The sequence below is a fragment of the Apostichopus japonicus genome, chromosome 2 (assembly GCF_037975245.1).
Source record: "Apostichopus japonicus isolate 1M-3 chromosome 2, ASM3797524v1, whole genome shotgun sequence".
Lineage (NCBI taxonomy): Eukaryota > Metazoa > Echinodermata > Holothuroidea > Aspidochirotida > Stichopodidae > Apostichopus > Apostichopus japonicus.
The window spans coordinates 13613053-13628623 of record NC_092562.1 but is presented as its reverse complement, the minus strand read 5'-3'; the positions used below and the strand labels follow the sequence as shown (position 1 = coordinate 13628623).

The following is a 15571-nucleotide window of genomic DNA, read 5'->3' as shown; positions in this document are numbered from 1 at the left end:
AGATGCATCTCACCATCCCAGCACTCTTTGAAAATCCAATGGCAATATAGGTGTCTGTATTAGCCTGTAGTTCAATTGTGATAGCAGATTTGTCCTGATTGGCTACCCATGAAGAAAACACTTCACACGTGGTGTCTGGATCACAGTCACGTGGACGGGAGAAACAACCCATGGTTTTACCACAGCCTGTTCCTTCTGTTACCTATTAAAAAAAGAAGAACAAGAAAATGAAATGAAAGCATTACATCTTGTGAAACTGAAGAGACATGATAACAATTTTTTTCTAAAAATCCTCAAAATCACATGACAACCAATAAATATCCTCAAGAAATTAATATCAGAAACCTGAAATATATGAAATCAAGGAAGATAAGTGTTAGAGGACATTTAGCAGTAAAATAAAAACAGCATTCCCCCCTCCCCCTGCCACATGTAAGACAATATATCTTATCTTCCATCTTTTGAAAGACATCATGCTACTTTCATAACATGTTTCAATGACTTCTAGCGGCTGATCCATGAGAAACAAAAGAAAATGTCAGAAAAGGTATAATGCCTTACCATTTGAGAAGTAGAAACATCAGAGAGTGTTCGTTTAAAATCAACCCTGTCGCCTACAAATCTGCTGTTACTAGGGTGTTGTCGAAGACCTATAAGAAGACAAACGGACCAACAGACAAACTATGAACTAGACGATTTAGAAGAAACCGTGGACCTACTTCCCCTTATACACACACAGTTTGTTCTCTTGCATGGATTTGGAGGGGGGCGTGGGGGAAGTTTGTAAACCAGTCATACACTTTTAGAGGGGGGCCCTCATCACAACTTCTGAACGGTAAACTTCACCATTTTCTTTTGGAACTAGGAGTTTTTCAAACTTCCTATCCTATAATCAAAACTTGTTTACATCGTGTTTGCTATATTAAAACAAAACAGAGCACCATATATTGGTGATGAGGTTTGAACACATCGTGGTATTCTACGACAATGATATCAGCTGTTCTTAGATAACCTTTGACCTCAAATTCAAATGAACTTCATTTCAATGACTGCTTGTCTGAAAAACTGCCGTTAGCAACTGTGTATTAAACATGATTGCGCAAGATTTTTGTGGTATACCATAGTGGTAATGTTAGGTCAACCCTCCTATCCCTGCCCACCCACCCCCTCCCCCTATCCTGACAAAAAAAAAAAAATAGAATACTCAGGATTTTACATGAACTCTTACCTCACTCAAAGTCATGAGCAATTTCAAAGGCTAAGTATGTAACAAATACTTTACATTCATTTAATAAAATGTTGAACCATGTTTTACATGTTTATGTTAAACACATTAACCAATAATTAAGACGAACACGATGAAATTTTTTTTTAAATCTAAGCCACCAACTGTAATTATCACATATCACCATATATCAAACCAAAACAAAATCCCCACCCCACCCCTTCCCCCCAGAAACACACACGGTAAGAAATAAATCAACAAATAAATAAATAAATAAATAAATAAATAAATAAATAAATAAATAAATAAATAAATAAATAAATAAATAAATAAATAAATAAATAAATAAATAAATAAATAAATAAATAAATAAATAAATAAATAAATAAATAAATAAATAAATAAATAAATAAATAAATAAATAAATAAATAAATAATTAAATAAATAAATAAAATCAACTCACTGTTTGCCTCCAGAATACCAGCCCAGGCCATAATGGTGTAATAGTTATCAGAAGCCAAATCGAAAAATTCCTGATTGCCATCACTTGGAGACAGAACTCTGGAGAACCGACAACTGACAATTTCATCCGCAAAAGTTACCGAAGAGTTAGTCACACCAACCTAACAGAGAGAGAGAGAGGGGTGGAGAGAGAGCATTGTAAAAACCTGACTACTGCTGCTGCTGTAATATTTTAAGCAAGCCTTAAGTGTTCTTATCAAATTCTGTGAAATTCGCAGTATTGCTCTCTTTTTTGTCCCCCTCAGTTTTGTCTCACTCGTCACCACTATTGTATTTCTAGAGTCCATCATTCATATCACAACCATATTTGTCTGAATATCTTCCAAATAAATTGGAATTTTGAGTTTGTATCCTGATGAGCTAATGTACATCTATTATAGTATTTAGAGACCTAGAAAACAGCATCACATTATCAGAACATGATAGGAATTTCTTTCTATAATTACCTCTTCACCTTAAAGAGTACAAACAAAACTGACACAGTCGGATGGACTTGATGATGTTAAGTGTGAATAATTGTTCATTCTTTTGAGCCATATTTAAAACTCACTGCATATGAATGTCTGCATATAGAAGTCTGCATAGGTGATCCCTTTTTCAGACCTTGTGTTTTATTTCCTGTATAGGAAAGCCTGCATTTGGCAGCCTCCTTAATAGGTGATCACTAACTTACACTGTGTCTTTGATTTCTTCTGCATAGGAATGCCCAAATATTGAAGCTTGTATAGGATTAATTCAATCCATTGGCTACCCATCACACAATGCATTGTTTATAAACTGCACCTACCAAAATGTTCGCAACATCGCACCAGAATGTCTGTGTAATATTATAAAAGGATCGGACCCTGGTGGTAAATCTGCATTCCAGTCATTCGTTCAACATCGCACAACCATTCAAAAAGATCTCACTTTGGGGACAGCACAGTTGCGTCTGCAGCCATGCACCCATCTCTGGAACTGTTCACGATTGTTAAAACTGCTCCTTATGTTACTTAAGTCTTTTTAACCGCTATTTAATGGCACATTTTGATTGTGAAGCACCAGTGACTGCAGTTCAGTTTCGGGGATTTTGGAACTTTAGAAATGATGTTGTTCCTATTCTCATCATTACTGGTCATTTTTATGGTAGGTTTTAATAGGATAACAAGAGAATCAATACCAACAATAAAACATTATGTTGCACGACAAAGGCAGCAGACAAAGACAAATTTGCATAATTAACCCTTCATAACCTCATTTTGTATGTAGGTACTCAGAATGAAGCATCACAAACTTGCTAGATTCTTTTTTATGAAATTCCACCATGACCTTCCTAGTTATTATAAAAGCTTCTTAATTACTATTGAAAGTGTACAAACTTTCATCACATGCACTACCCATGCTGACTTTCATTCCTACTTTATGCATTAATTACCTTAACAAAATTTTCTTAAAGGTTGTACACGAAGTCAAGTACTTACCAATGTTCTATCAGAATTACTGTAACCCATATTCCTGGAACGAACCACGTCTCCATTAAATGTACATGCATAGACGTCAGTGTTATCCTAAATATAATGAAGAAATATTATTTTAATTTTTTTTATAGAGTAATATCACATAGATAGCAAAAATATTTAGTCCAATTGCATGGTTAGAGTCCAATCAATTATTAATTACCCAAATCTCATTTGTCCACATTCTAACTTTATTTCCTAAATATTCATTGTTATCCAGAAGTTACTGTATGGTTCAAATGATCCCCTTTTAGCCAACAAATTTCTTTGCTATTTAGCGAATTGTTTCAACTTCCCTGTCAGTTGCCCTCTGTTGATTTAATAAACATTCTACCTCTAGTACAAAACATCTTCCATGAATAAAATTTTAATTTGTACTAATGTTGCATATTTGATGTTTGCGTCCTACCTTCAACTCAAAGCTAATGTAAATTGACAACGGTATTTTAAAATTGATACTATATAGGTTATTCTGTTAGTATCACAGCAATCTACAATTGGCCTTTGTGTGCTCAAAATTGGACCTAGCTAGATGACCAAATTGCAATCCAGGCAGTCATTCCACTGTATTTATCACAAAACTGCAGGAAATACCTAAAAATTTGATGTATATTTTAACATTTTGCAAATACACCGAGACGCTCACAGAAAATAGAAAAAAAGTGGACATGTCTGGGGAAATCTGGTTGCATGGTAACCCTGACCCAAACACTATTAAACCCAAGTACTATGGTATAAACCATTGCTCAAAATTCCACAAAACTATCTAATTAATGTAGAACAAGCAAGTTTAAATTTGTCCAAGGATTAAGTGAGAACCAGAATTGATCAGAGATTTCCAGCTCTTATGTATAGCACTCTCTTTGTGGGCATCTACCATTTAATTCACTGGTAAGGATTTTACAGTATAGCATTTTTTATTCCAAAATGTTCCAATATCCTTAAAGAACTGTCTTCCTTTGTGAAATATATACACATAGATGTATTAATAAAAGGACATTTTCTTTTGCCAATGCTGAGCTAGCAAATCAGCTCTGCCACCAACCATTCCTTTAACAATTGTTATTACTAATGAATGGGAAGTACATGACATTGTTTATACACTCTGATATATTTTCACAACCATCTGCCAAACAGTGGCGGAGCGTCCATATAGTCAGCGGGGGTGGGGGCGGGGGGGGGGGGGGGCAAATGCCCCCCTGACGGACTCAAATGGACTGCTGGCGCCCTTTTCAGCTTTTTACCACCTTTTACTTATTCGCGATTATTGACTTTTTCATTGCGCTCTCATCTACCTATTTACATTTGTCACATTTTGTTTGCAATGACACCTATTTATTCTTTGTTTATCTGCAAATTAACAAGGCCAGGAAAGGGTGATTTCCGGCGATCTAGGAAGTATCTTTACTCAAAAGATTTTTGTACGCTCCTTGCCAACCTGTGGTGGCGCTCCGCTTAGATAGTGTCGAAAGCGCCCCCACAGACCATTCTCGCCCCCCTTGACCAATACCCCTAGCTCTGTCACTGCTGCCAAAGCCAAAGTCACAGTATAAATCACAGAGATGAAGGCCAATTTTGAGAACATTTGAGGTAACCTGTTGACCTTTTAAGCCAATTTTTTTCACACCATTTGAGATAAGTGTTAGCTCAGCTAGGAGTGTTAGCTCAGTGGTTAACGCCGGTGCCTTTCAATCATAAGGTCCCGAGTTCGAGTCACTCCAAGATTAATGTATGTCGTCCAGTTACAGAGTTGTTGACAATTGACAATTCATCATCATGGACGTCAAATATGAATCTAAGAGACTGACTTCTGTCAGCTTGCGGCTTTGATAAGCCAATGAGGCTTCTTCGCGAGCTCCTGCTGGTAGGAGGATCTAACATACATACAAAGTGTTGACCCCTCGAAGAGGATGAAAGCTGGTAAGGGTCTGCTTGTGTGTGTTTAAAAGCAAAGACCATCAATATCAACTCTTTGAAGCAGGTTTCATATCCTGGATGACTGAATGTCATGTTGAAGACCTATGGAGCCCCTTCACAAAACTAAACTGCACTGAATTTGACCAAAATATGTTTACTAAAAGAAAATCATAGCATTGTAGAATTCACATATTAATTGCAGCTTTAATTTTAGAGTTATTTATGTTTAAAAAGATTTCAGACTTTGACACCTGTTGACCTCTACCAATTTTAATAGGGTTGTTGCATTCACCAAGCTGGATCTACATACTATGTATGAAATTCAAGAAAGATGTAATTCTGGAGTTATCATGTTTACAAGATTTTCAGACTTTGACTCAAATGTTGACTGCAAATGAACTTTGACCTCCACCAATTTGTACCCACCTTGTACCCACCAAGCTGGATCTGCATTCCATGTATAAAGTTCAACAAAGAGTTACTTTTTGAGTTAAATATTGTGGTTACCACAAATGATCATTGAACTTCACAGAAAACAGTAGGCTTCTTGTACCCAACTAGACGGATCCGGATACCAAGTATGAAGTTAATCCACCATGAACTATTTGAGTTACGGTGTTTACAAGAAGTGTCACATACATGCACACACACACACACCCCATCACCATCGCATAGATTCCTTCTTCCCCCCCCCCCCAGGCAAAGCATCAACAGCAGAAATATGATTAGAAAATAGACTTTATGTTGTTCTTTTCTCACATCTTCTAGTGTTGTTGCTTATATCTAAATCTGTACAGGTTTTACATCCAATGGGTGCAGAGAATGTCTATCACAGCTATTTTCTTCAGAGAATCTGGCAATTGTAGAAGTTTAAGTAACTTATAATCCATGTACCATTTAAGCTGAGAAAATCTTGATTTTCCTTTTTAATTTTAAATAATTTATCCACAGAAGGTAAAAAGGAATGACAATTTGCAATTCCTTTTTTTCGCATCATGCCATTTACAGCTATGCAAACATACAAAATCTACTGGATTCCAGAAGAGCTGGTCAACATCAGTTTTAGTCAAACGTAAACATGATTTTGAAGAAGAGTGTGCCGAGATTTTTTATCTCAGAATATCTCCCTCATCTAATAAAGACTTGTGACTAATAAAGACTTGTGTCTCTAGCTCGATCAATACCTCCACATTCTGGTCGGCCACTAAAACGTTCTATTAAAGCAACATATGGGATCTACTTACCATACTGGGTGTCGGTGAGAAACCAATAGCAACGTAAGATGAGCTCTTCGCATACAGCGCAAATTCTACCCGTGTGTCATCGGAGGACAGTACCCAGGAAGCGAAGGCTTGACAATTATCTGCTTGGGGGTCACAACCAGCTGGACGAGATGTGCAAAATCTGCTCTGATCACACACTGACTGAGAGAAGAGGCTCTGAAAAAAGGCAAAAAATATATTCTCCCATTTCCTTATATGATGTCAGTGGTTCTGAGGGAAGCAAAGTCCTCTAGGTGTTAGTAACATTTCACAAAAATCCACCGCTCCTCAAGACACATATAGCTAATAGAAGTAGATATAGACTTGACTGTGATACTGTTGTATTCGCTATGACCTTGATACATAAGGACCACAGTCTACCCTTCAGCTGCCTCCAGTGGCCCATTACAACTACCTCTAAGCAACCCCCCCCCCCTCTCCACCCCAAATTAATCCTCTCATCTTTAACATAGCATATCTATAGATATCATATATCAGTGTTATTATATTGATCTGTTTGGTAGACTCGATTCTGTGACATTTAGAAAACCTGCATGTTTGATATATAATTCAGCTCATCAATTAACACCTGAGAGATTTACGAAGCAGGTAGGTGGGGGGGGGGGGGGGTATTATGATACACCCGTTCCATCTCCAAGGAATATCACTCGATGTCCCTATCCGACAGATGACAATGTTCCCCAGCATCTCACTCCTTTCTCAAATATAACGAGGGCAACTCTCAAATACTGAGGGAATTGTAGACACCACTTGTCATTCATCATCTCACAAATCAGCTGCTATTATGGGTGAACAAAGTTCTTTCATGACCATTCAGTAAAAAGAACCAAACCCCCAATGCATAAACCAGGAATACCAAAAAACATAGAAGATTCTTTCTGCATGCTCAACAACAATGCAAATCAGCAACTTTGAATAGGCCAAGAGAATCTTTATTCTTGGTGGGGTTTAGAAAACAGGACCCTTAAGGCCACATCACAGAAGTTCTTACCACTCTTACCATAGCTTCACCTAAGATATAGACATCTCAGAAAAAAAAACATTACATACAAAACAACAAACATCATTTCATAATTCTTAATACTTTCAGCATACATGTGCAGACTGAATCAAATTAACTTTAAATTTCTTCATCATTTAACTTGATTTGTTTTTCAACATAATTAGAAAAACATTTCACCAAAGCTGATTTACCTCATCCTGATGCAATGGGGTGCTTCCTGTTGGAGATGGCTCCTCCATTTCTACTGATGTTGGCTGAGAAATTAAATCACAATTGAAGCAAAATTTTACAATTCATCTTGTACATCAAGGGCCTTCTCCTATACGATTGTGCCAACGTGGGTATGAGTGTTGATGTTAGCTTACAGTTCATCATTTTGGGTTCTTTGAAAAGTGTGAACTAGGCTGCTAGCTTGCTTTCAATTTCTAAGAGAAAACAATGATCTGCAGTTTTGCAAAGCTTGGCAACACAAGATAGATGGAGTTACCTCAAGTCCACAGTAAAAGCTATCCTTCAAACATTCTGAGAATCAATGCTAATGGGGGTGGGGGTGGGGGGTCTTATGGGTTGTGCATCAGATTCTCATGAAAGATCCCCTAGGGCTTGATCCTAAAAGCTCTTGTACAGCCGTCATAATGCAGACTGACAATACTGAGGTTTCTATCTGAACAAGGCACACAGTCTACCATAATAATTTGATTGAGGTCCTACACATTGAGAGGTACTTTTCTTCTGCATTGAGCTTTTACCTGTGTTGCACCTGTGACAGATCCAGTGTTGCTAGCTGTGGAGGATTGGAGAGTGTTTACTGGAGGCTGAAACAAAATTAATACATTTAATTAATTAGTAAATAATGACATCGACAAGTAAAAATTTACAAACAGAAAACTCTGATGGCATCATGCCATCTGCTTTGACGTAGACATTTACAATTATTTAAATACATTGAAATAAGGTTAGCTCTCTTTACCAAATACAAAAATTGATCTGCAGTTTTGCAAAGCTTGGCAACACACAAGATAGATGAATTTACCTCAAGTCTACAGTACAAGCTATCCTTCAAACATTCTGAGAATCAATGCTAATGGGTGGGGGAGGGGGGGAGGTCTAATGGGTTATGGATAAGATTCTCATGAAAGATCCCCTAGGGCTTGATCCTAAAAGCTCTTGTACAGCCGTCATAATGCAGACTGACAATACTGAGGTTTCTATCTGAATAAGGCACACAGTCTACCATAATAATTTGATTGAGGTCCTACAAATTGAGAGGCACTTTTCTTCTGCATTGAGCTTTTACCTGTGTTGCACCTGTGACAGATCCAGTGTTGCTAAGGGTGGAGGATTGGAGAGTGTTTACTGGAGGCTGAACAAAATTAATAAATTAAATTAATTAGTAAATAATGACATCGACAAGTACAAATTTACAAATCAGAAAACTCTGATGGCATCATGCCATCTGCTTTGACATATTCATGTAAAATTATTATGCTAAGAAGAAACTCCTTACAAAAATTTTAAAAATCAAAGTAAAAAATCCCAAAACAGCCAAATTTTTTACTAGGGCAACTAGCTTTTCTCCTTTATTGTACATCAAACAAAATAACAAGATTTACACCTTTTCTGGAACCAAATATTTTTAATCTTCCTCAAATACACATAACTTCATACTAGGAAAAACATATCGACTCACAATAATTTACAAAATTATCATCACGCCTGATATAGCATTCTTGTGATGAGGTAAATGAAATCTTGAATCATACTGAATAGGTGTACCTAGTCTACCTAGTGGCTAAATGTTACATAACTTTGGACCGGGAGTTCATGGAATGATGTAATCCAAATAAGCTTTATTTTTACAAAGAATCATGATTTTAAAATCTTTAATATCTAAATATATAGTTCATTAACTAACTGAAAAAAAAGATGTCATCATCTCAGAGCAACAGCTTGATCAAAAAAGAAGGGCAAACAAAACTGACAAAAAGAGAAAAAGAAAAGAGTGAAGATGTAAGATATGTGCTTTAATTTGGATACCTCAGTCGCAACCGTCGGCACTTGAGTGAAATCTGTCCTTTCATCCTCATAATACCTGTTTGAACGTACATGTTGTGAGAGGGTATCTGTTAAAATGATAAGAAAAGCATTATGTTTGAGATATTGACATGAAACTCAGCAAGAAAATCATGTGGATTTCGGATAAAATAAAGATTGATATGTGAAGACATTCAATCCAGATCTATGCTTTTCTTAACCTTCTTACTACATACTAATAATCCTTTTGCAGTTTAAAAAAAACTGTCACCCACTTTCCCAGCTGTGGATGAAGCCTTAGCAAATAAATTTGTTCTTTATACAATCTGGATTCCTGCCTTGCACCCCACAGCACCACCCCCTCCCCCCCAAGCTTGAGGCAAACAGATGTGATGTCTAAGAAGCATACTGACAAGTTTTGTTTTACTTGAAAATTAATTACACTCACTTTTGTACTTAATTAATGGGATTCATTTCAATACAAATACACTGCAGGCATTAGTTGAATTGCTAACTTTGTAAATGATCACACTCTGTTAGTTTAAGTTTGAAGGACTTTCCCAACCCATGGTTAACAAAGCGTGTTACCATGACATCACACCTGTTTGCTTCAAGTCCACTGATTATGAAAAAGATTAGCTCAAACTTGCTACATGTATAAATTGCATGCAAATTTCACCAGGATACTTTTTGATCCTCTTTCATCCATTAATAAAAGAAAAATCAGCGTGGATCATCATTTTAAACAGTGTCAGCAATACCTTAAAATCTTCCTCAAACCAAAAGTTCTAGACAATCATTCAACAGAATAACTACATTTGATGAAGATATTGTAAGTTTAAGCTCTTAGACTTATGTCTGTGTGGGATTGGTTAAAGAAAAAGTTTGGGCAGAATTTGTGCAAACACCAGATGACTGGGAGCATTTCAAAGAGGACCACAAACTCCCATGCTTGCACATGTTTCTTCTCTTCTCTGTATCATATTGATATTATTATTATTACTATTATTATTATTACTATGTATTTGATAGAGCGCTCTACAAAATATCACAGCCCTTCAAAGAAACAAAAATAAGCTACACAATGAAAACAAACACCAATCCTAAACACAAGCAAAAAATATGAACATTACTGCGCACTGCGCAGTAAATAAATATCAAATGGATTTGTAAGAACGCCTTTTTAGCATTTCTTCAACATTTTTATTTGCTTTCAATCCATTATTTACCCTGCTCGATCATGGCACTTTTTTAAACTTTTTAAAACAGATATCAAGTTAATATCCAGGCCTTGTTAAAAGGACAACCAGACACAAAATCCTGACCATTTTGCTCTGCATTATCTAGTCCCTTTCAATGCTACTGGTAATACTCACTGGTTCGGGTTAATCCACCATCCCATGCCATAATGACATAATAGCCATTGCTATCAGAAAGATCAAAAAAGTTCACGTCACCAGCAACAGAAACAGCTCTGGAAAACTGGCAATGAACCACTCCATTCTCTTGCACGACAGTTACATCATCACTAACACCCATCTGAAGACAAAATGAAGACAAGAAAATATGAAAAAGTTTGTACGTATATATGTATTTTACATCCTCCTGCAAGCAGGAACTCACGAAGAAGCCTCATTGGCTTTATCAAAGTCGCAAGCTGACCGAAGCCAGTCTCTTACATTCATTTTTAACGTCCATGATTATGAATTGTTATTTGTCAACAACTTTGTAACTGGACGACATACATTAATCTGGGAGTCAATCGAACCGGGGACCTTATGATTGAAAGGCACCGGTGTTGGTTAAGTGAGGATTAATTATTTATTAAAGTGTAATTATTTATTTAAGTGAAGATTAATTATTTTCACCCAAGAAAATAGATTGAGACTAAAACAACTGTCACCACATATTTTATTACTCTGTTTATTTTCTAAAACACAGCTTTCAAGTTTGTCAATAACTTAATTAAATTCCGTATAAAGTATAATTGAAAATAGACTTTCTCACAAAAAGAAGGTTAATACACAGTTATTTCATCAATTTTATTATTTTGATAGTATGCTATCATTCACAGAATAAAAGCTAGCAAGCTCAAACTAACACTATAATTTGGAATAAAACTTTAAGTCAAGCCAATGGCCTGCATTGTTATGATGTTTGAGCATCACACTGCAGCACCCACATTTTCTTTTCCTCAAACTTTAATATCACAGCCTAATGCTGCTTTATCTGCAGGCTCATTGTTTGCTCACTTTCACTCAGATATATATGTAAACTGACATTGAATTAGTTATAATTATTAAAGTAAGACCAAAGTAACACATAACTTCTCATGAAAGGTTTCCTCTGCGAGGTACTTAATGATATTTTCAAAGCAATTTCTCCCCTTATCATTCATGGCACACCCAACCGGACAACATGTTCCACTTTGACCCTTTACCATCCCCTCTTTTACAACATTCATTCACCTTAGAAGTGTCTTACCAGGGTTTGAGGTTCATTTCCATAAACACCATTGTTTCGTGATCGTATGACTTCACTGTTGGTTGTGCAAGCATAAACATCGGTATCGAACTATATGCATTAATTGAAAGGCAAAAACATTCCATCAAGTTATAGAGTCACTTATATAGTCAGGGTTGACCTTGATGTTGTGCACCTCATATACACCTTTGATGCATCATCAGTACTATACATCAAACACATTTGATCTCTCATCCACTTTGAGTCTTATAGATTCCCAGATATATAATTAATTTAGTTATAATCCTTCCCATCAATATCCTACTGAAGCATATCGAAATATGTATAGATACTGAAATGTCTTAAATGTGCCTATACAGTATAGACCCTTAGATCCTATTGATATGCAAATGTACAAGGTACTCATAAAAATAAAAGATAAATAAAAAAAAAATTAGTTAAATAAGAAGAAATGTAACATGTGTATAGTACCTATGTGTATCAGCTGCCAGATTTATCACAGCTAGAGAACAATTTAACAAGAGCAGAAGAAAACATTGATATAACAGAGAAAACTTGAGCAAGGTTACCTTTAGTTACAATTTTACATGAATCACAGAATGAAGAAAACTGTGAGAAACTTTGATGAACTAACCATACTGGGAGATCGAGAGAAACCAAAAGCAACATAACTGCTAGTCTGGGCATACAGACCCATCTCTAACTTTGTACCATCACTTGAAAGCTTCCAAGATGCAAAGGCATTGCAATCACCCAGCTGCTGAGGATCACAATCAACTGGATTCGATGAACAAAATCTTGAGTTACCGCAAACGGCTCTAGCAAAAACGTTCTGCAGAGTTAAAGAGAACAAATCGATTAAGAAAGAGGATGGACAAGTACTAAGCATCTTTCAGAGAAATTAAAGATTTCTAATCGACAACAATAAAGAAGCATATCGACAATTGTGTCGACTCGATTCTTAAAATGGTAATGTCAGAATATGGTTGAAGCAGAAAATTGATATTTAAGGTCACTGTGATTATCGACACTATTATCTTTAACTAAACTTTAGTATCAATTAAACAGTAAAATCCCAGAGGCTGAGTGTTCCAGCTACAGATAAAATGATTGGTGAAAGTCAAGAAAAAAAGTAGAATTTTAATACAGTACTATTGAAATCTTCTCTGAGAAATTCTTCCTGCTTGCATGGCTGTTACAGTTCCAAGGATCATGTACAGTATGTATGGATATTGAGAGCATACAGCGACTGCATATACCTTGGACATTACAACAGGATCAATGCATGCATGATGTAAACTTGTCTGTTACTAAAACTAATCAGGGGGAATAGAATTAGATAAATGCAATTTGAAGTACTGGATTATAGTGTAGAAACATGCTCCGAGCTCTTTATGTATATAACATTCTGTGAACCAGAGAAAATAGTTGAATCTGGCAGAACCAGAACAAACAGTATATATTCTTGACTGTCTCCATTTCAAACCATACACAACAATCTGAGTACCCACCAAACTTGGTTCCATGTTAGCTCACCTCCCCACCTACTGTAACCCATCACAATCACTTCCCCTCACTTCCAAATCCGTCCGATTCTGAGAGCTTCTGAATACAATTCCAGCATAATAAGCATTCAAGTTCATGTACATTGCATATGACACTATTATATGCAACTGAGTACCAATATTTTATCTTGCAATTGTGTTCATACATATGCATACTGTGATTTTGGGCAGCTATAGGAGACAAAATGTTGCCATAACTACTGTACATATCCATCGATTTTCAATGCTTACATCTGCATGTTGTGTTGGCAGGCCTTGAATTACAGGATAGCTAAATGGTGGTGGAGTTGTTGTTTGCCGAATCAAAAAAAAAAAGCAAAGGGGGACAAAAAACACTGGTAATTTTCTGCTAGTAGGCATTTTGGACATAATGGTGGTAAAGAATTAACAGAATTAAGTCCTGTGTTATCATCAAATATTATTTGGTAACTCTCAAAAACCTGTATAGCAATTGTGGTTATGTTATATTCTGGAAAATGCCAGTGAAAACATTATCTTAGCTTGTAGATTTGTTAAGCACCGGCAATTTTCTTTAGCCAGTTGTTAAAATCTGCCCAAGAGATAGTATGCGGTTACAATTTTGTGGCCGTGTTACTCACCACTGGGACCAATACAACTTTATGCCAAGATTTTTCTTGCTGTTTGATTCAATTAGAAAGGCTGCTACAGGTGTTGTTATAATGGGCGACATTAATTTTCCTGACATTAATTGGATAGATGGTTCCAGTAGTAGGAAGAGTAGTAACTTTCTAGATGTTGTGTAAGATTGCATTTTACATCAGTATGTTACTTTCCCTATTAGGGGGATTACATCCTGGATCTGGTCTTGAGTTCTGATCCAAGCAATGTTGCTGATTTGAAGGGTCTAGGTAAACTAGGAACTACCGACCATGATATACTACAGTAGCATTTGATGTTGTTTGCAAAGTCGTAAATTCTGTTAGCAAGGGAAAAGTCCCTGATTCGAGATCAGATACAGAGGCAATTGAAACTTTACTAAAGGGTACACTGATTAGATTAATTTTTTTTTTTCGAGATACAGTATGAGTGCTTCTCAATCTTGGATTTGGTTGGCTGATAAGTTATTTTGGTTAATAGCTGATAAGCTGAAAGTTCATTATGGAAAATCCTGTTCCATAGAAGAATCGTCATCGTAAAAGCAGTATGCCTTCCTCGATGAATAAGAAAGTTAGATTTGCAATTAGGCAAAATTGTAGAATGTGAAAGTTGTTTAGGAGGACTAATTCTGAATCTCTTTTGGCCAAGTTTAAAATTCATCAGCTGAATGTAGAACCATAGGCGCAGGAGCCTAATTTGATTTGGGGGGGCTGTAACGACTTGCCCGAAAAATATAACCAAAATTTTTCGTACATGTGCATATGTGCATATTAAATAGGCGTTCATCGGTTATTACATCACATGCCAATAACATTTTACATCACATGACAAACCTTTTCCGTGTTATTTCCCTTCCATATTGGTTATAATTATTGGGGAAGTCGTTACAACAATAATGATGATAATAATATAAGTTTAACCACATTGAAAAACACATTGCAAATTATTATTCTTTCACTAGGTGCCCGAAAAATTCTCAGCATATTGCCCAAATTTTCACCAAAAGTTTTGGTTGGGGGGCTGCAGCCCCCCCAGCCCCCCCCACCTCCCACGCCTATGGGTAGAACGCTTAAACCTCTGATGCAAAATTGAATTTCGAAAGTAGCCTTGCCCTAAATATTAAGGATAAACCAAAGGCCATCTTTTATTATGTCAGGTCAAAGCAGAAAGTCAAAGATGCAATTGTTTCTCTTAGGGCACCACAGGCAGATAATATAGTTACTGATAGTCAAGATATTGCAGATCTTTTGAACAACTCTTTTGTGCAGTTTTTCAAGGGAAGATATGAGTAGTATTCCAGATTTTCAGGGGGGAAGTGATGGTCCTAAACTGGATACGGTCTTATTTTCTGATGAGGTTGTCTTAAAGGAGCTGCTTTGTCTAAATGTTTCTAAAGCTTCTGGACCTGATGCAATCCATCCGT

The 15571-nt window shown here is 36.3% G+C and overlaps 1 protein-coding gene across 2 annotated transcripts in view; it reads right to left on the bottom strand.

The window, feature by feature from the left end:
* Window positions 1-15571, bottom strand: part of LOC139978843 (uncharacterized) — a 50237-nt gene that overhangs the window by 19595 nt on the left and 15071 nt on the right. Inside the window, exons 3-14 of one of the 2 annotated variants that reach the window (XM_071989374.1) lie at window positions 12600-12797; window positions 11966-12055; window positions 10858-11020; window positions 9485-9570; window positions 8745-8810; window positions 8197-8262; window positions 7639-7701; window positions 6406-6600; window positions 3209-3295; window positions 1690-1849; window positions 562-650; window positions 14-202 (exon numbers count right to left, since the gene is read on the bottom strand). In XM_071989374.1, the coding sequence (XP_071845475.1) occupies window positions 14-202; window positions 562-650; window positions 1690-1849; window positions 3209-3295; window positions 6406-6600; window positions 7639-7701; window positions 8197-8262; window positions 8745-8810; window positions 9485-9570; window positions 10858-11020; window positions 11966-12055; window positions 12600-12797 (1452 nt within the window). The remainder of the gene's footprint in view (window positions 1-13; window positions 203-561; window positions 651-1689; window positions 1850-3208; window positions 3296-6405; window positions 6601-7638; window positions 7702-8196; window positions 8263-8744; window positions 8811-9484; window positions 9571-10857; window positions 11021-11965; window positions 12056-12599; window positions 12798-15571) is intronic. The other variant, XM_071989381.1, reaches the window with a different exon arrangement.